The 22277-nt window shown below is 42.1% G+C and overlaps 1 protein-coding gene across 1 annotated transcript in view; it reads left to right on the top strand.

Annotated features, from left to right (window-relative positions):
• The window catches only part of mmel1 (membrane metallo-endopeptidase-like 1), a 104795-nt gene that overhangs the window by 33278 nt on the left and 49240 nt on the right, over nucleotides 1-22277 (top strand). The window contains exons 6-10 of the mRNA XM_072244823.1: nucleotides 4153-4248; nucleotides 8473-8591; nucleotides 17012-17077; nucleotides 18901-19035; nucleotides 19964-20053. Of these exons, the coding sequence (XP_072100924.1) occupies nucleotides 4153-4248; nucleotides 8473-8591; nucleotides 17012-17077; nucleotides 18901-19035; nucleotides 19964-20053 (506 nt within the window). The remainder of the gene's footprint in view (nucleotides 1-4152; nucleotides 4249-8472; nucleotides 8592-17011; nucleotides 17078-18900; nucleotides 19036-19963; nucleotides 20054-22277) is intronic.

Below are 22277 nucleotides of genomic sequence, written 5' to 3'. Positions count from 1 at the left end.
GTCTGCATGCTTTTCTGCATTGAGTTGCTGGCTCATGATTGGCTGATCAGGTATTTGCATTAATGAGCAGGTGTACCTTATAAAGTGGCCACTAAATGTAGGTGATCCACCTTTTAACTAACATCATGTCATCTTATCTGATGTAATTGTATTTTTTTTATACCTTGCATGAAAATTTTCTTAAATGCTCTTTCAAAGAATGATTACTTGGTTGAAAGCAATCAGCACTTTGAGAATTGCTGAGCACTGGGGAGATACTAAAATGAAGAACCTACAGTATATTTCTCTTCCCCTCTGTATTGATTGCAGCTCCATTTTTCTTCTGATTTGCTTCTGTGATCACAGAGTGCCCATAACCTGAATATCTCTGCAGAGCAATGTTACCAGCCTAGCAATCAATCCACATGAAAAGTTGCCATCCTGATTTGCAGGGGAAATCAGATGGAATGCACCCTCGTGTTCTGAAGGAAGTAGCTGTGGAGATTGCGGAGGCATTAGCGATGATCTTTCAAAAGTCGATAGATTCTGGCATGGTTCCGGAAGACTGGAAGATTGCAAATGTCACTCCGCTATTTAAGAAGGGGGCAAGGAAGCAAAAAGGAAATTATAGACCTGTTAGCTTGACATCGGTGGTTGGAGTCAATTGTCAAGGATGAGGTTACGGAGTACCTGGAGGCATATGACAAGATAGGCAGAACTCAGCATGGATTCCTTAAAGGAAAATCCTGCCTGACAAACCTATTACAATTTTTTGAGGAAATTACCAGTAAGCTAGACAAGGGAGATGCAGTGGGTGTTGTATATTTGGATTTTCAGAAGGCCTTTGACAAGGTGCCACACATGAGGCTACTTAACAAGATAAGAGCCCATGGAATTACGGGAAAGTTACATACATGGATAGAGCGTTGGTTGATTGGCAGGAAACAGAGAGTGGCAATAAAGGGATCCTATTCTGGTTGGCTGCCGGTTACCAGTGGTGTTCCACAGGGGTCCGTGTTGGGGCCACTTCTTTTTACATTGTACTTCAATGATTTGGATTATGGAATAGATGGCTTTGTGGCTAAGTTTGTTGACGATATGAAGATAGGTGGAGGGGCCGGTAGTGCTGAGGAAACGGAGAGTCAGCAGAGAGACTTGGATAGATTGGAAGAATGGGCAGAGAAGTGGCAAATGAAGTACAATGTTGGAAAGTGTATGGTTATGCACTTTGGCAGAAAAAAATAAACAGGCAGACTATTATTTAAATGGGGAACGAATTCAAAGTTCTGAGATGCAACGGGACTTGGGAGTCCTCGTACAGGATACCCTTAAAGTTAACCTCCAGGTTGAGTCAGTAGTGAAGAAGGCGAATGCAATGTTGGCATTCATTTCTAGAGGAATAGAGTATAGGAGCAGGGATGTGATGTTGAGGCTCTATAAGGCGCTGGTGAGACCTCACTTGGAGTACTGTGGGCAGTTTTGGTCTCCTTATTTAAGAAAGGATGTGCTGACGTTGGAGAGGGTACAGAGAAGATTCACTAGAATGATTCCGGGAATGAGAGGGTTAACATGTGAGGAACGTTTGTCCGCTCTTGGACTGTATTCCTTGGAGTTTAGAAGAATGAGGGGAGACCTCGTAGAAACATTTCGAATGTTGAAAGGCATGGACAGAGTGGATGTGGCAAAGTTGTTTCCCATGATGGGGGAGTCTAGTACGAGAGGGCATGAATTAAGGATTCAAGGGCGCCCATTCAGAACAGAAATGCGAAGAAATTTTTTTAGTCAGAGGGTGGTGAATCTGCGGAATTTGTTGCCATGGGCAGCAGTGGAGGCCAAGTCATTGGGTGTATTTAAGGCAGAGATTGATAGGTATCTGAGTAGCCAGGGCATCAAAGGTTATGGTGAGAAGGCGGGGGAGTGGGACTAAATAGGAGAATAGATCAGCTCATGATAAAATGGTGGAGCAGACTCAATGGGCCGAATGGCCTACTTCTGCTCCTTTGTCTTATGGTCTTATGGTCTAAAAAAACAGGCCATTCTGCTCCTTAATGCCAAACCTTCATGTTTGCTATGAAACTGGGTAGTTTGATTTAATGTGACTGCATAAAGCTATCTCCGACTTTTACTGGCTCCCTATCTCACAGCATATTGGCTTTTAAATGACAAGATTCAAGATTCAAGTTTAGTTAACACTTGTACATTGAAACATGCGGTGCTATACATGGTTTGTGTTTAACAACCAACACACCTGAGGGTGAGCTGCCAGCAGCCCGCAAGTGTCGCCACACATTCTGCTGCCCACCTAGCATGCCCAGAACGTTCAGCAGAGCAACAGAGAGCACAACAAGCGATGAAACAGAAAAACAAGCCCCCATCCCTCCCTCTCACCCACTTCCATACACAGTCCTCTAACCCTAAGACAGTATCCTTCGGCCTCCAGCAGATCCATAATTGGACTCGGATTCGGACACAAACAGCGGGTCCTAAGGTCCCACTCCAAGAACATTGTGATAGTCTTTGCCAGCTTACTGCTGTTGGAACTTCTGAACAAGGGACATTTAAAAGCAGTTCAAAGGGATTAAAATCATTCTTGATGTTTTTATTTCTTAAAATTATTTTGAGTTACAAAGTTAAAAAAGCAATCTACTTACCTATACTTTCTTTTTCCAATCAAATGCTTTTTTAACTTTATGTTTTTCATTAATTCCTAGCAGTTAAATATTTATCACCCAAAATGTTCCAGGAGTGGGATCTCAGGTCCCATTGGCTGCAGCCCATTCTCTGCTTGCAAAACACTTTTTGGGATTTGCAGAATCGCCACGGGAGCCAGACCACGAGGACAATTGGACACATAAAAGCAAATCATACTGTTTTCAATTCAGCATACGGTATTCATTTCTTCATGAGGTTGTTGGGGAGATCAAATACAGATTGAATCCGCATTCTTGAATTTCCTTCATTGTAATTCCCTGTTCCATTTTCTAGCTTTGGCGAACTACACTGACCATAAGGTGATGGACAATACCCCATCCATGGATAAGCGTGTTACAGCCTTCCAATATAACACTGAGATCAACAATTTCAAATAATGAGTATCTGTAGTTTTGAACAGTTCATATTAGGGTGATCATTCTGCTTTTCCCACCTACACTTTCTTCAACCTGGTCATTTGCTTATTAAACATAATACATAGGAGCAGAATTAGGCCATTCAGCCCATCGAGTCTGCTAAGCCATTCCGTCATGACTGATTTATTATCACCTTCAACCCCATTACCTGCCTTTTCCCCATAACATTTGATGCCTTTATTAATCAAGGACCTATTAACCTCCACTTAAAATACTGTATAATCAATGACTTGGCCACAACCATCTGCGACAATGAATTCCACAGATTCACCACACTCTAGCTAAAGAAATTCCTCTTTATCTCTGTTCTAAATGTATGTCCTTCTATTCTGATGCTATATCCTCTGGTCCTAGACTCCGCCACTCTAGGAAACATCCACTCCATGTCCACTCTAATTAAGTCTTTCAATATTCAATGGGTTTCAGTGAGATACCCCCCACCCCATTCTTCTAAACTCCAGTGACTACAGGCCCGGAGTCATTAAGCACTCCTCATATGTTAACCCTTTCTTTCCTGGGATTAGGACAACATAATAGTGTAGTAGTTAGCACAATGCTTTACAGGCATCCCGGATTCTATTCCCACCGCCGCATGTAAGGAGTTTGTACCATGATCGCGTGGGTTTCTTCCAGGTGCTCCGGTTTCCTCCCACAGTCCAAAGATGTAGTGGTTGGTAAATTAATCGGTTATAATAAATTGTCCCATGATTAGCTAGGCTTAGATCGGGTGTAGCTCGAAGGGTTGGGAGGTCCTATTTCGCGCTGTATCTAAAAAAAAAAATCATTCTCGTGCACCTCCTCTTCTTGTCCAATTACCACTTTGTGCTGTCCTTTCTTTCATTTCTCTTCCCTTCCACTGTATCACAGAGCTTGTCTTTTGTTCCATCACCCAGTCTCACATCCCACCCCATCTGTATCGTAATTCTTGTTTACTTATAACTTTACACAGTTTGGTTGCCTGGAAGCATAAAGTCTATTCACAGACAACGCCTGGCCTCTTGAGCATCTTCTGCTGTTATATAAAATCTCTCTTTTTCTATTGCAGCTTTAATTGCGCGACGAGATTCTGAACCTCTGTTGAATCTATTGGATGCAGTTGGAGGATGGCCAGTCGCCACACCTGACTGGGATGCCACAAAGGGTATGCAGTGGTTTCTCCAGTGATACAGAAGAGAATTACAGTGTAATGTTTCGTAATACTATCACATTATGCTATTGTAGTTTCAAGAGTAACTCTGAAATTCAGCACCCAGCAGTGTTTAAAATAAACCCTACAGTACAACACCTTGGAAAAGTAGTTACGCTATACAAGACATTGAAAAGATATAGCTGCAATACATGGGAGATTTATGGTTACAGAGATCCTGGGTTAGAAATTTAAAATAGTGGAAGCAAGCTCACAGGCCAGGCAGCAACTATGGAAGGGGGACCTTTTCACAATAAAGACCTTTCATTAAATGCTACTTGACCTGATGTGTACTCTCACTGGCTACTTTATTGAGCACGTACAGTATGTTTTGGTCTTCTGTTGCTGTAGCCTATCTACTGCAAGGTTCAAAATGGTGTGTGCTCAGAGATGCTCTTCTGCACGCCACTGTTGTAACACATTGTTATTTGAGTTGCTGTTGCCTTCCTGTCAGCTTGAACCAGTCTGGCCATTCTCCTCTGACCTCTCTCATTAACAAGACATCTTGTACTGGTCTGTGAGCAGACTTGTTTTTTTCTTCACCATTCTCTGTAAACTCTTGAGACTTTTACATGAAAGTCACAGATCAGCAGTTTCTGAGATACACAAACCACCCTGTCTGGCACCAACAATTATTCCAAGGTCAAATCAGTTAGATCATACTTCCTTCCCATTCTGATGTTTAGTCTGAACAACAACTGAACCTCTTGACCATGTCTGCATGCTTATATGTATAGAGTTGCTGCCACATGATTGGCTGATTAGATAACTGCATTAACGAGGTGTACAGGTGTACCAAATAAAGTGGCCACTGAGTGCATTCCCAACATTTTCTGTTATTATTTAAGCCTTCTATGTCACTTCTAATCTTAGTGGGTGGTTGGTTGGCTGGCATCCGTCTGTCTCAGAGGACAGTGCGTGACGATGATCATCAGCACAAGCCTGGGCGGAAGGTATGGAGATCCTGAGATGCCCAGTTGTCAAGATCCCCCTCTCGGCCTCACCAGTACAGTCCAAAAGAAAGCTTATGAAGCAATATGTTTGTCACCAGCTTGGCTGCAGGAGCTGCCGGAAGGATGTTCAATGACATCCAGCTGCCTCAGGGGCTCCATTCCGGATTTGCTGTCTGTGTTTACTCCCATAGTCTTCATCTCTCCCGAGGCTGCCCACAAGGCAGTGGGGCTATTCACCCATAGCTGGGGGTCTGGTTGACGAGCACCAGGGCATGTCCAGTGGGCCTGTGTGCTATGTGTGCAGGTGCCAGACCTCCACCCCATCCTCTGTAGTTCAGCCTGAGTCCGAAAGGAGTTCAGTTTCCGTGTGTCGCCAGCGAGGAGGCATTACATGAGGCTTGCTGTTGGAGAGGATATGTACTGGCAGGGAGACACTTACACATTCAGCTCTCCTTTTTGCAAGATTGCTAGCCAGCAGTGGAAGCTGAAAGTGAGAGTGACACTGCACTACCCACTACACTACCACACTAGGTGCGTCACAGCAGCCATTTTGACAAACTTGGTAAGAACAGACCAATCACATCTATTTTTCTTCAGAGGACAAGACCCTCATTCAGGAATCAATCAGGTGTAACTATGCTGCATTGCTGCCAGGATTAATCAAGTCTTTCGTAGGTGCAGAGACCTAAACTACCTGCAGTGCTCTAAACTCAGTCTTATTAAACAGTCTCAACAAAGCATTATTTTTGTTCTCCAATGTCTTTTTGTGAACTGGGCATTAGAAGAATGACAGGTTATTTAAGATCTGAAAACGCTTGCCTAGATGGATATTGTGAGGATGTTTCTCTGGTAATACAGTCTAGGACTGTGTGTAGGCTAAAAGACTGCTATGAGCAGGATGTGACATCGATATTGTCATTATAGCAGTTAAAGAGGGCCTGATGACCTTTAATCATGTTGAATCCCTATACTTTATACTGCAACTATACTTGACTATTCCAGTGGTCTCTTGCCCAAGTCTTCCATTGTTCATCCTCCCTGGACTTGAACGAAACAGCTGCTTTAACTTGACTTGCACTGTCCATTCACCATTGCTGACTTTTGCGCACCTACTCGGAACCAAATTTGACATAATGGTTGTGTGGCTTGGTCAACATCAGGTCAACCATGATTTCAGATCAATGATTGAATATTCAAAATTTTTATTGCTATGTTCCAATCCCTCCACCACCCCATTCCTCCTTACCCTTAACCCTGAGGAACCTAAAAGCGACCTCCATACTCCTCCATTTATTGCCTTTGTGATTCCTTGAGTTTCCATGGCCAGATCAGCCATGATCTTATTGAACGGTAGAGCAGGCTCGACGGGCCAAATGGCCTACTCCTGTTCCTATTTCTTATGTTGAGTTTAAATATTCCATCATCAGTGACTGTCTTTACTGTCCAAAACTAATCCCTGGAGGCCCTCCCTAAACACTATCTCTCAACTCATTAAAGTCCTTAAAATCAACCTATTTTACAAAGTTTCCAGTACTCTGTACTGGTATCTCTTTATATCACTTGTAGTCAAATTTTGTTTGCTAATATTATTATAATGTGCCTTCACCTATAACAGGTGTGAATGATTGTCAATGCTATGTGCATTGAATAGAATAAGGAACAATGACATTTCTGAGCTAGTCAAGGTCTCAGACAGAGGGAAACAGAAGAATTTATAAAGTAAAATACAATACTGTGCAAAAGTCTGAGCTACCTGTAAAAAAATTCCATAAAGTGAAGATGCTCTCAAAAATAATGAAATGAAAAGTTTCTAAATATCAAAACAAAATCTTTAAAGAACAGTAAACAGTAAAAAAAAACACTAAACAAATCAATATTTCGTGTGACCACCTTTCGCCTTTAAAACTGATCAATTCCCTTAGGTACACTGTCGTGTAGTTTTATAAGAAAATCAGCCGGTAGGTTGTTCCAAGTGTCTTGGAGAACTTGCCACAGTTCTTCTGCAGACTTCAGCTATGTGATTTGGTTCTGTCACTCCAGGAAAACCCAGACAGCCTTGATAATGTTGAAACCAGGGCTCTGTGGAGGCCAAACCATCTGAAACCATATAAAAAATCTAGGGTGCCAAAGTAATGTAGATTAGTGATGAGAGGATATTTCAACTTCCTGATTATTAATCGGGGTAGAATCTGTGATTAGGTTTAAAGGAAGCAGAATTCTTAAAATGCATCCAGGAGATCTTTGTTTTTTGTTTGGCCAGTAGATAGCAAGTCCAACAAAGGAATTGACTGTTCTCATCTGAAAGAATGAAGCCAGGCTGGTGGAAAGGCTATGAAGCGAGGGAGCAGAGCAAGCTGAGGCGAGACTTAATTAAGGTATATAAAGTGTTGAGCAGCCTGGGTAGATTATATTGGATGGGGATTTTGATTTCATCAAATGGTACCTGGGGTCTTGTCTGAACAAATGGACGAAACAGAAACACTGTGTTTGAAAGTACTTGGATGTATATCTGAAATGGTGTTACTTAAAGTAGAATTGTGCCAGATGAATGGTTTCCATTTGGCATGAACATATTGGACATTGGTCTATGCCATAATTCTCTGTCATTCTGTGCATGTTGTTGTTGCTTCTTTATATAGATGGTTAAGCAAAATGTCTATTTTCTATCCATATGCCCTGAGATATTTTTGGTGTTTAGCAAAGTACTAACTTTACATTTTGTCTCATAATTCGTGGCCATTTTGCAAAATTGATTTCTAAGTCCACATTTCAAATTTCAAGGTAAATTTTATTATCAGGATACATATATGTCATCACAAACAACCCCGAGGATCATTTTCCTGCAGGCATACTCAGCAAATCTGTAGAATAGTAACTATAATAAGATTAACAAAAGATCAACCAGAGTCCAGAAGACAACTAACTGTGCAAATAACAATGAACATGAAATAACAAGATAAAGGGTCCTTAAAGTGAGATCATTAGTTGTGGGAACATCTCAATGGATGGGCAAGTGAGTGTAGGTATTCCTTTTTTGTTCAAAGGCCTGATGGTTGAGGGATAGTAACTGTTCTTGAACCTGGTGGTGTGAGTCCTGAGGCACCTGTACCTTCTATCTGATGGCAGCCGTGAGAAGAGAGCATGACCTGGGTGGTGAGGATCTCTGATGATGAATGTTGCTTGTGCCATGTTAAAATAATGCGTGCTGTTTTTCCCTGTTTCTCAGAGCCTGGCTGGAGTTTAGAAAGCATGCTACCACAGCTCACCGCCAATTACAGTAGGAGAGTGATTGTGGATATATTTGTCTGTACTGATGATAGAAACTCAAGCAGATACATCATTTGTGTAAGTAAAATGTCAGTCATCTATTTTCACCTTAATTCATTGACCTGCATATTTAGCAGCTTATGTAAGGACCTGTTTCTGTGGTATTCTGTAATGGTGCTGGCATGCAAGGGATTATTGCTTTGCATGCATGGGTACTATGAATCTGCTGCTGAAGGATTAGTATACTTGGATGATTTTTTAAATTACAACTTGTTGCAATGGCATGTGAATATTAATGATTGCATTCTTATCTAATGCATATGTACTACCATTAAAGCAATTTGAATATGGTTCAAGACAAAAATGGCCAACTTTCAGTTAGAAACCATAGAACCATAGAAACTACAGCACAGAAACAGGCCCTTTGGCCCTTCTTGGCTGTGCCGAACCATTCTCTGCCTAGTCCCACTGACCTGCACATGGACCATATCCCTCCATACACCTCCCATCCATGTATCTGTCCAATTTATTCTTAAATGTTAAAAAAGAACCCGCATTTACCAACAACACACATCAAAGTTGCTGGTGAATACAGCAGGCCAGGCAGCATCTGTAGGAAGAGGTGCAGTCGACGTTTCAGGCCGAGACCCTTTGTCAGGACTAACTGAAGGAAGAGTGAGTAAGGGATTTGAAAGTTGGAGGGGGAGGGGGAGATCCAAAATGATAGGAGAAGACAGGAGGGGGAGGGATGGAGCCAAGAGCTGGACAGGTGATAGGCAAAAGGGGATACGAGAGGATCATGGGACAGGAGGTCCAGGAAGAAAGACGGGGGGGGGGGGACCCAAAGGATGGGCAAGAGGTATATTCAGAGGGACAGAGGGAGAAAAAAGAGAGTGAGAGAAAGAATGTGTGCATAAAAATAAGTAACAGATGGGGTACGAGGGGGAGGTGGGGCCTTAGCATTTACCACCTCGTCTGGCAGCTCATTCCATACTCCCACCACTCTCTGTGTGAAGAAGCCCCCCCTAATGTTCCCTTTAAACTTTTCCCCCCTCACCCTTAACCCATGTCCTCTGGTTTTTTTCTCCCCTTGCCTCAGTGGAAAAAGCCTGCTTGCATTCACTCTATCTATACCCATCATAATTTTATATACCTCTATCAAATCTCCCCTCATTCTTCTACGCTCCAGGGAATAAAGTCCTAACCTATTCAACCTTTCTCTGTAACTGAGTTTCTCAAGTCCCGGCAACATCCTTGTAAACCTTCTCTGCACTCTTTCAACCTTATTTATATCCTTCCTGTAATTTGGTGACCAAAACTGAACACAATACTCCAGATTCAGCTTCACCAATGCCTTATACAACCTCATCATAACATTCCAGCTCTTATACTCAATACTTTGATTAATAAAGGCCAATGTACCAAAAGCTCTGTTTACGACCCTATCTACCTGTGACGCCACTTTTAGGGAATTTTGTATCTGTATTCCCAGATCCCTCTGTTCCATTGCACTCCTCGGTGCCTTACCATTAACCCTGTATGTTCTACGTTGGTTTGTCCTTCCAACGTGCAATACCTCACACTTGTCAGTATTAAACTCCATCTGCCATTTTTCAGCCCATTTTTCCAGCTGGTCCAAGTCCCTCTGCAGGCTCTGAAAACCTTCCTCACTGTCTACTACACCTTCAATCTTTGTATCATCAGCAAACTTGCTGATCCAATTTACCACATTATCATCCAGATCATTGATATAGATGACAAATAACAATGGACCCAGCACTGATCCCTATGGCACACCACTAGTCACAGGCCTCCACTCAGAGAAGCAATTCTCTACCACCACTCTCTGGCTTCTTCCATCGAGCCAATGTCTAATCCAATTTACCACCTCTCTATGTATACCTAGCGACTGAATTTTCCTAACTAACCTCCCATGCGGGACCTTGTCAAAGGCCTTACTGAAGTCCATGTAGACAATATCCACTGCCTTCCCTTCATCCACTTTCCTGGTAACCTCCTCGAAGGTGAGGTTTATGGAGCAATGCTGCCTTGTTTCCCTGAGCAATAGTGTGCTAAAAGTGACAAGATCTGTTTCAGGAACTCTGCAGGCCAGGCACCATTTATGAAGGGGAATAAACGGTTGATGTTTTGGGCTGAATCTCGGCCCAAAATATTGACCATTCTTTCCTCTCCATAGATGCTGCTTGTCCTGCTGAGTTCCTCCACCATTTTGTGTGTGTTACCCTGGATTTCCAACGTCTGCAGAGTCTCTTCTGTTTCTGATTTATTTTAACATGGTGCTTGCCATTAAAACAGCCAGTGCAGATTTTTCTTAGTGTAACTCCAGGTCAGAGTCTTCAGAAGAACTGTTTCTGAAGATGCAAGCAAAGGAGTCGCCGTTTAGCGCCATCATATCTTCGCTCGTTTGCAAATCGATAACAGATGAATATGTATGTGCTCGTGTGCAACAGGACCTCAACAATGGCGTAGCACAGTTACACAGTGGTTAACACTATGCTTTACAGTACCAGCAACTCAGGTTCATTTCCCACTGCTGCCTGTAAGGAGTTTATATGTTCTCCCCATGATAGTGTGAGTTTCCTCCCACACTCCAAAGGCGTACTGGTTGGTAGGTTAATTGGTCGTTGTAAATTGTCCCGTGATTAGGCTAGGGTTAAATCAGGAGTTGTTGAGTGGCACGGCAGAAGGGCCCGTTCTGTGCTGTAGCTCAATAGATAAATAAAAATAAAATATTGTAATAAACCAGTGCTTGAGCATGGGCTGATTAGTGGCAAGTAATGTCACAGTGCAAAAGTGACTGGTAATGGCACAGTGCGTGGAACACCCTGCCAGGGGTGGTGGTAGAGGCAGATAAATTAGGGGCATTTAAGAATCTCTTAGGTGGGCACATGGGTGACAGGAAAACAGAGAGCTATGTTGGAAGGAAGGGCCAGATTGATCTTAGAGCTGTTTAAAAGATTGGCACAGCGTGGCAGGCTGAAGGGCTTATATGGTATTGTAATCTTCTATGTTCAATAACCACCTTCAACACAAAGAGTAATATTTTAACCGATATCCTTAAATATCAGTACACCATTCCTACCTATCAACTTTCTGAAGATCCGGAAAATTACCTGGTCCAGCCGTTTACATACCATGTGTACAACAGCAGGTCAGAGCCCGAGCATTCTATGGTTGGTCACCTACTCATGATATTTCAAGGTTATCCATCTTTAAGACCATAAGGCATAGGAGCAGAATTAGGCCATTCGGCCCATCAAGACAGCTCCACCATTCTATTACAGCTGGTTCATTATTCCTCCCAACTCCATGCTCCTGCCTTCACTCGATGACCTTTGATGCCCTGACTAATCAAAAATCTATCAACTTCCACTTTAAATATACCCAATGATTTGGCCTCCACAGCTGTCTGTGGCAATGAACCCCTCAGTTTCACTACCCTCTGGATGAAGAAATTCCTCCTCATCTCTGTTCCAAATGGACGCCCTTCTGGTCCTACACTGTCCCATATAGGAAACACCCTCTCCACGTCCACACTATCTAGGCTTTTCAATATTCGATGGGTTTCAATGAGATCAACCCTCATTCTTCTAAACACCAGCCTATACAGGACCAGAGCCATCAAATGCCGCTCAAACATTAACCCTTTCATTTCTGAATTATTCTTGTGAACGTCCTCTGGATCCTTTCCAATGGCAGTGCATCTTTTCTTAGATAAGGGACCAAAAAATGCTCACAATACACCAAGTGCGGTCTAATTAATGCCTTATAAAGCCTTTGTATTATATCCTTGGTTTTATATTCTAACCTTCTCAAAATGATTGCATTTGCCTTCCTTACCACTGACTCAACCAGCAGGTTAATCTTCAGGGAAAAGGCCTTTCCAAAGCACAACTCAAAGGCATGATGGAATACTGTCCACTCATCTGGATAAATACAACGGCAATGATCCAAGAAGTTTAGCATCATCCAAGACTTGTCAGCTGATTTGATTGGCACCTCATTAAACAGAATAAATGTTCATTCTGTCCATCACAAGTGCATAGTGGCTGCAATGGGTGTCATCTACAAAATGCTCACGATTACTCACCTGGGCTATTCCAATATCATATCCCACAGACTGATGACGTGAACATTGATTTCTCCTTCAGGTAATTCTATTTTCCCCTCCCCCTTCCCATTCCTTCTATTTCCCACTCTGATCTCTTGCCTCTTCTCCTTCTCCTTGCCTGCTTATTACCTCTCCCTGGTGCCCCTCCTTTTTCCCTCTCTCCCATGGTCCATGCTCCTCTCCTGTCAGATTCCTCCTTCTCCATCCTTTACCTTTCCCACCCACCTGGATTCACCAGTCACCTAGCTAGTCCTCCTCCCCCCACCTTTTTATCTGGTGTCTTTCCCCTTCCCTACCAGTCCTGATGAAGGGTCAAGGAAATCATCAACTGTTTATTCATTTCCATAGATGCTGCCTGAGTTCCTCCAGCGTTTTGTGTGTGTTACTCTGGATTTCCAGCATCTGCAAAATCTCTTGTACAAATAGAGTAATTCAGTCATCTGCTAGTTGAGGTAGGGAATAGCCCCGTTTGCCTTTGCAAATTGCTAGGGCATTGGAACAGCAAGAACTCCAATTTAGTATACTTTTTGAAAGATGCACTTTTGACAATACAGCATTTCCTCACTATTGCATTGAAGTTATATCCAGGAATGCACAGAGGCACGAAGTGCAGACCCCTTTTTTTTAGATCAGTTATACCTTCAGAACACACCTCTCCTCTCCAATCAGACTACTTCTTCTCCAGCCTTTTAACTTTCCCACCCACCTGACTTCAAATCAAGTCAAGTTTAATTATTGTTTAAACCATACTCAGATTCAGCTGAACGAGACAGCGTTCCTCTGGGGCCAAGCTGCAAAACATTCAACATAACAAGCAAACATTCAAAAATAGCAAGTAACATAATTCAAAACAGCAAGCAAAGAAGCATATTGACTCAAATAGAATAACATATATATGGTCCAAGACCCTGAGCAACAATATCTCAGCTATCGATGGTACAGTCTCCCAGCAAAGTACAGATGCATGCAATCCAGCCTGTTACTCCACCGCTTGAACACGGCCAAGCAGCACCAATGGGAGAGGCCAGGCCCCAGCTGAGCTCAGACGCCACATTGTAAATGCTTCTGCATCTCTCGCCTGGTCTGCAGCAGCAGGCAAGCCCAAGGCTTGAGGCCTAGTCCTTGCTACAGCCAAGGCTGCACAGCTCCCATGTCGTCTGTCTCTCCACTAGACAAGGGTAACAGGCCTGTGGCAACTTACATTATCACTGTGACATCAATGTGATATTCCATTATCACCTATCACCTTCTTGCTATCCTCCTTCCACTTCCCCCACATTTTCATTCCAGCATCTTCCCCCTTCCTTCCCAGTCCTTTCATGGCAATGGGCCTAAATGCCTCATGGGTAATCAGAAAAGGCAAGTGTAGGCCTTATCAGTCATACCAACCAGCTGTAAAATGAATAAAAAAAGCAACACACACAAAACACTAGCGGAAATCAACAGGTCAGGCAGCATCTATGGAAAAGGATAAACAGTTAACGTCTTGGGCCGAGCCTGTTTCTCGGCACTGAGAAGAAAGGGGAACGATGCCAGAATAAAATGGTGGGTGGAGGGGAAGGACGTTAGGTGGAAGATGATAGGTGAAGCCAGGTGGGTGGGAAAGATCGAGGGCTGGAGAAGAAGGAATCTGCTCGGAGAGGATAGTGGGCCTTAAGAGAAAGGGTAAGAGAAGAGGTCCCGGGGGAAGTAATAGGCAAGTGAGAAGAAGTAAAACATCGGAGTGGGGAACAGAGGAAAGAGGGTGGGGGGAGGAGAAATCAATATTAATGCCATCAGATTGGAGGGTACCCAGGTGGAATATAAGGTGTTGCTCCTCCACCCTGAGGGTGGCTTCATCTTGACACAAGCAATACTCTTCCAGGTACAGGCAAGTGTTGCCGGTGTATGAATGGACGCTGCAATGATGGGAGGTGCTTGGAGTGAACCTCCGAAGGGCCGTGAGGAACCTGGACAGGCAGCTGAAGTACAGTGTTCAGAGGGCTCATGCTGTCTGTGTGTTAACCCAGCCCCATTCCAGTGCTCCTGGCGGGTCTCTGCCATGAGGATCTCTGAGAACCCCCGTCCACTCTATGAAGGTCCACACTTTTGAGAGACATTGGAAACAAGGCATATCCCACTGCCACTCTGTCTACTGTAAAATGAAGCCCTCTCTCCGCGAGTATGGAATTTGAGTGACCTCTCTGGTACACCAATGTATGACAAAACATGAATACCAAAGATCAGCAGCACCAGCCTGGAATGATCCTGAGGCTTTAAAGCTGAGAGCATTTGTAACACAGGCACTGATCTCCACAAGCAAAGCCGTAAAGGCCCTCATGGAGTTTTGCTTGATGTCAAAATGGGTCAGCAGAGCTCAGTCAGAACAAAGAAAGTAGTATTTTGACCTTTAAGGTAGCACAGTCTCAGGGAAAACCTTGATTTGTTCTATGAGTAAGTACGGAGCTGTTTCTTTGCAAACCGGTATGGCCGAAGAGCTCTCTGCTAAGAAGTTATGTGCAGTAAGTTGCAACTCTGTTAAACACTACTTAGAGCATAGAACATGAACAGGCCCTTTGGCGCACAATGACCACGTTGAACATCCAGTACTGTGCAAAAGCCTAAGGCATATATATATAGCTAGGGAGCCTTAGACTTCTACACAGTACTATAATAATTTTATGTATTGCGCTGTACTGCTGCAAAAAAAAACAAATTTCATGACATATATGAGTGATGATAAACCTGATTCTGATGTGGGTCTCTGTTGTGGATGAGAGTGGGAAGGGGGCAGGGAGAGGTTGGGAAAAGGGGAAGGGAGAGGGGAGGAAGCGGGAAGCACCAGAGAGACATTCTGTAATCACCAGTAAACCAATTGTGTCTCACACATGCCAGTCAAAACCTAGAGGATCAATGTTCTATAGCAAGCCACAGAGGCCCACAGGGCTCATGACTATCAAGACTGGATTGAAGTGAAATTCTTTGCTCAGAGACCAGTGAATAAATTGAATTCACTGTCACAACAGCCAGTGGAGGACAAGTTGTTGAATATATATAAGTTAGAGATGTATTTCTAGACACAAAAGGCATCAAAATGTATGGGGGAAGAATGGGAATGTATTACTGAGACAGAGAATCAGCGACAATTAAATTAAATAGTGGAGCAAGCTCAAAGGCCAATCAGCCTTCTCCTCTTATTTGACTAGATTCTGATTGATGAGGAATAATATAAATCAGGAGTCTAAAACTGAAATATTTAATGCTATGTGCTATGAGCAGCATGCTGTGTGCTGGTGGTAATATGTTTTGCACCTTGGCATCAGAGGAACGCTGTTTCATATGGCTATGTTCATGCATGGTTAATTTATAATTAAACTAAATCTTAAAAATTTGAACAATGTGCAAGGTTTAATCAAACATTTAGATTAGATTAGATTGTGAGGACACGCAGTCCTCTTTTATTGTCATTTAGTAATGCATGCATTAAGAAATGATACAATATTCCTCCAGTGTGATATCACAGAAACACAGGACAGACCAAGACTGAAAAACTAACAAAAACCACGTAATTATAACATATAGTTACAACAGTGCAACAATGCCATAACTTAATGAAGAACAGGCCGTGGCACAGTAAAAAAGTTCAAAGTCTCTCAAAAGTCCCACATCTCACGCAGACGGGAGAAGGAAGAAAACTCTCCCTGCTGTGCCCAACCACAGTCCGACTCTGAGTCGTCGGAAAACTCTGAGCTCCGATCAGCCCTCCGACATCGAGTACCGAACGCCACCTCTGCCGAACGCTTCGAGCTCAGCCTTGGTCGCCAGCAGCAGGCAAAGCCGGGGATTTTGGGGCCTTCCCTCCGGAGATTCTTGATCGCACAGTAACAGCGGCAGTGAACTGGCATTTCAGAAATTTCTCCAGATGTTCCTGTGTGCCTTCTCATGTCTGTCTCCGTCAAATCAGAATTATGCACGGCATCCTACTTACAAATACGATATCATTTCGAAAAATTACTGAAAAAGAAAGATATCATGGTTGTTGATTCTTCCAATTTTAACATTCAAGTTTGCAGGAATATAAAGTTACACAAGTTGAAAAGGTTTTCAGTTGGCTTAGGAGCTAATATAATCAGATTGTTGATCCCAGTCAAAGGCCCATTAATTGTAATTTTAACCCTCTTGCTTGAAGCCGCGGTTGTTGTCATCACAGAACAAATATACATATGTCCATACCTTAATGTAGATGCTGAAGAAGCTTCTGCAATTTTACCCAGGAGATGTGTCCATTTTTCTCTTTGAGTTGTCGTGAAGCAACAATCAGAGATGGAAATTGGTCTGTTGGATGTTCTTTCATCTTTGCTTAATACACCACCTGTTACTCTTGCAGATTGATCAACCTGGCCTGGGGATGCCTTCCAGAGACTATTACTTTAGAGATGGAAACTTCAGGAGGGTGAGTACTAAAACCATTAATACAGAAAATGTCTTAGTACTGCAAAGTACTTCTTAATTCCATTCATTCATGAATTGCTCGATATCTATGTTCTGTTCCAAAGCAGCTTGCAGTTACCTTTTAAGCAAGTTGCATATTGGGCTGTTTAGCAATCTTTCAAGAACTCAGTTTCAGGAGTCTACAATTCATGCTCTTGGTATTATTTATTTACTTGTTTATTATTATTTTATTTACAGTTCGTCTTCAGTTGCATTTTGGTTGTTTGTAATTTTTCATTGATTCTATCGTCCTTCTTTGTTCTGCTGTGAATGCCTGCAAAAACTGAAGCTCAGGGTAGTATATGGTAATATATACATACTTTGATAATAAATTTACTTTGAATGTTGAATTTAGTGTTTACAGACTTTGCCAGCAATATTTTCAATTCATTAGAGTTAATGAAAAATCTGTTTACAACCCTGAGTCAGCCAGTAATTTGGAAGCAAAGTGGGAAACGCATCTAGTTTACATGAAAATAAGAACTATTTCTCATCATCTCGATTAAAATATAGCAAGTAGAACGTGTGGCAGAGTTATTAGAAGAGCAAAGTGTAGTGGATGGAAATAGCGTGATAATATCAATGTACACAAGAGCCATTGTGATCATCTACAACAATGTGATCTCCATGAATAATGAGCACAATGAGTGCACAGTAAATTATAGACTGTACACATAATCTATGATTTCTTAAGATCCATAGTTTATAGGTCATTTTGGGTATCACCCACTGTTATTGCATAACTGAAAAGCAGGATATTAAAGTAATAGTTTATGTGACCCTCACAAAGTTAAAATTAGTGAGAAACCCAAGCACAGATTAAATCTCAGTGTAGAGGAGAGCAGTAGAATTGATAATCAGCTGAAGTAGTTGATCAAAGTATGGTTACTGGCTGCATAGTGGATCGTAGATTTAAAACAAGAAGATCCTGTTGGAATGTTGCCCATGTTTATTAGTTAGTTTTATAGTTTGACATTTAATACAGTTGCATGAGCATTAGAACACCACGGTAGTGTAATGGTTAGCATGACATTACTATAGCTCAGGGCATTGGAGTTTGGAGTTTAATTCTGGTGCTGTCTGTAAGGAGTTTGTACATTCTCCCCTTGACTGCATGCATTTCCTCCCACAAGGATGTATCGATTGAAGGTTAATTGGTCATTGTAAATTGTTCTGTGATTAGACTTGGGTTAAATAGGTGGGGCGTGTCTCACTGGGCCCGAAAAACCTGATCTGTGCTGTATCTCTAAATAAAATAAATAAAATTAATGTTTAATGCTGCTAGTATAGAAACGTGCTTGCTGGAATTCACATGCTCGAATTCAAAAAGGCATGGGATTTGTAGAACCATGATTTGTCAAATGTTGCTATTGGACATGTGCTATGCTATGTATCAGTAACCCCCAGGTCATGTGTTTAAATTCTTCTATGGTAAATAGTGAAACTGAATTCAAAACATCTGTCAGTTTTGGGCTGGCACCAAAATTGTGTCTGAAAATGTCATTAAGAATCTCAGTGCATCAGTGACATGCCAACTCTACTTTGTCTGAATGAACGGTGACTCAAGCTTCACACTTTAATCATCCTTAGGGCACAAGAATTGGGTAATAAATACAACAGTACCAATGTTTTCATATCTCAAGGAAAATGGATTATTGGCCAATGCTACAATGAGTTTGCCAGGCAGTACTTTATCCCCTTATTCCCAACACTTTGGAAGTGTAGAAGGTTTTTTGTGGTTCTATCTACCAGATAAATCAGTCTAATACTACCTTGTTATTGAAGGTGCGCGAAGCCTATTTGCAATTTATGATTTCCATCGCTAAGCTGATCAGGGAAGACAAGAACATTACAAAAAATGACAGTTTTGTTGAAGAAGAAATGATGACGGTTTTGGAGCTTGAATGTGAAATGGCCAATGTGAGTATTTGATGCTTCTGTATTCCATTCATGGTATTAGTCACGATAAAAGGCAAGGTTTGGATTGTGTTTAAGGAATAAAATATGTTTCACCATCCTTGATAAGGACATGAATAGGAGAGAGTTAGAGGGATATGGGTGAAATGTGGCAAATAGGAGAATCTTGTTGGGCACCATGATCATAGAGGACAAGTTGAGCCATAAGGCCTGTTCTCATGTTGGATTACTCTGTGACTATATCCTCTGTTGCAGGTTGACCTGAACAAAGCTTTATCCCTTCTCTCATCTCTGTCAATGGCAGCAAATCTGGTTATCCTGTCGCATTCTCAATCCACATCAAAAGTCCATTGACTAAAAGTGCTTGGTCCATTAGATATCACAAGCCTTCTCATTACCAGTAAGGACATCGCGAACCATCGACCTTCTCTCTGAGACAATGACATCACCACAAAGCTCACATCACAAACATGGTTTTAAGCATCAAGTTAATATTTCAGAAAACAGGGTGGATGAATCAAGAAAGGAAAATATGTGAAGAAAATGTTTAGAGGCTGTGCAGTGCAATTTATCTAAAAATCAACCGTTGGGAACAGTTTCTCCAACATCAATGTATATTTGTACTATATCAGGGGTTCCCAATCTTTTTTATGCCATGGACCCCTACCATTAACTGAGGGGTCTGTGGAGCCCAGGTTGAGAACCCCTGTATAATTGTTCATGAAATCAGTTTCATCAGTCTTGTTTACGTAATGATGATTTATCTGATAAATGATGTAACCTTAAATGTATCAAATGCAAGGTTCTAATGTTCATATGGGTGTTCTATGTTTTGGTTGGCTAATGAATATAGATATTAAAGCAGAACGTATGTACATATGCAGAATCTATGTATCTTACAACAGACAACTAAGTCTTAATCTCTTCAAAGGCTACTGCAACACCAGAGGAAAGGCATGATATTACCCAGCTCTACAACAAGATGACACTTGCTGAACTCCAAATGAAGTTTGATCTCCATGTGAGTAATTTTTCTCTTTGTTGTTCTCATTCATTGCTTTCTGGAAGTAAATGCTATTTTTGAAAGTTAATCTGACACTTTATCTAATGCTGAGGAAATGATTCCCTTGATTGTCGGCAGAATTTGGGTTGGTTGCTTGTCTCAGTAAATCTTTTGTGCACGTGCATTGTCTATTTGTAGATGGCTCTGTCTATTGATATAACTCTTTAATACATAATTATCCTCTCCAATAGATATATATTAAATTACCACTTTATTAGGTACACCTGCTCGTTAATGCAGATATCTAATCAGCAAATCACATGACAGCAACTCAACACATAGAAGCATGAAGACATGGTCAAGAGGTTCTGTTGTTCAGACCTAATGTCAGAATGGGAAAGAAATGTGATCTCAGTGACTTTGACTGCAGAATGGTTGGTGATACAAGATGGGGTAGTTTGAGTTTCTCAGAAACTGCTGACCTCCTGGGATTTCCACACACAACAGTCTCTAGAGTTTGCAGAGAATGGCAAGAAAATTAAAAGACATCCAGTGAGCAGCAGTTCTGTGGGTAAAAATGTTAGTGATAGAGGTCAGAGAAGAATGGCCATACTGGATCAGGCTAACAGGACGGCGACTGTAACTCAAATAACCACACTTTATGACGACGGTGTGCAGAAGAGGTTGTGAAAAAGGCGAATGCAATGTTGGCATTTCTAGAGGTATAGAGTATAAGAGCAGGGATGTGATGTTGAGACTCTATAAGGCCCGAGACCACACTTGGAGTATTGTGTGCAGTTTTGGGCTCCTTATTTTAGAAAGGATATACTGACATTAGAGAGGGTTCAGAGAAGATTCACGAGAATGATTCCAGGAATGAAAGGGTTACCGTATGAGGAACATCTGGCAGTTCTTGGGCTGTATTCCCTGGAGTTCAGAATGAGGGGGGAATTCATAGAAACATTTCAAATGTTAAAAGGCCTGAACAGATTAGATATGCAAAGTTATTTTGTATGGTAGGGGATTCTAGGACAAGAGGGCACGACTTCAGGATTGAAGGACGTCCTTTTAGAATTGAGATGCAGAGAAATTACTTTAGTCAGAGGGTGATAAATCTGTGGGATTTGTTGCCACGAGCGGCTATGGAGGCCAATTCATTGGGTGTATTTAAGGCAGAGATAGATAGGTTCTTGATTAGCCAGGGCATCAAAGGGTATGGGGTGAAAGCAGGGGAGTGGGGATGACTGGAAGAATTGGATCAGCCCATGATTGAATGGCGGAGAAGACTTGATGGGCCAAATGGCCTACTTCTGCTCCTATACCTTATGGTCTAAGAGCAACTGTGAACACTCAGCACATTAAACCTTGAAGCAGATGAGCTACAGCAGCAGAAGACCATGTACGTACACTCAATGGCCACTTTATTAGGTACAGAAGGTACCCAATAACGTAACTGTATATGTATGGTGTTAATCACTGCGCCTCTGAATGTTCTATACCTCCCTGTTAACGGTGTTCTTTTTGACCATCAAAATGAGATAAATGTTTGCCTTCACCTTCTGGCCAAAAATTATCCCTACACCAGCATTTCTAAAACTCTAGCTGTCTACTAATAGGAGGTTCTATTACACAAGCTGCAATACAAGACAACAGCAGCTATATTTCAAAGCTACTTTTCCTGATGTATAGGTTCAAACTCTCTAGGCCAGCATGCCTGGAACCTGACTGGTACTGGGCTGAAGAAATTGCTGGACCACAGAAAAGGCCACTGAACATCTTCCTCTGAGGCGGAGAACTGGCAGCACAGAAGTGATCCAATTTCCCTCTCAGCCCCAATCTCCTGTCTTCTCCCCATATCCCTTCATGCCCTGACTAACCAAGAACCTATCAACTATCTCTGCCTTAAATAATAGTTAGCGCAGTCACTTTACAGTGCCAGCAAACAATGATCGGTGTTTGATTCCCGCCATCAGTCTCTAAGGAATGTGTGTGTTCCCCCAGTGAATGCATTGGTTTCCTCAAGCTGCTCCAATTTCCTCCCATGTTCCAAAGATGTAAAGTTAGGGTTAATAAGTTGTAGATATGCTACGCTGGTGCTGAAAGTGTGGTGACATTTGCTGCCTGCCCCCAGCATATCTTCGCTGATTTGATTTGACGTAAATGACATATTTCACTGTATGATTCAATGTACATGTGACAAATGAAGCTTGTCTTTAAATCTTTTAAATCTGTTCTTTTAAAG

The sequence above is a fragment of the Mobula birostris genome, chromosome 27 (assembly GCF_030028105.1).
Source record: "Mobula birostris isolate sMobBir1 chromosome 27, sMobBir1.hap1, whole genome shotgun sequence".
NCBI classification, from domain to species: Eukaryota; Metazoa; Chordata; class Chondrichthyes; order Myliobatiformes; family Myliobatidae; genus Mobula; species Mobula birostris.
This window is presented reverse-complemented; position numbering and strand designations above follow the sequence as displayed.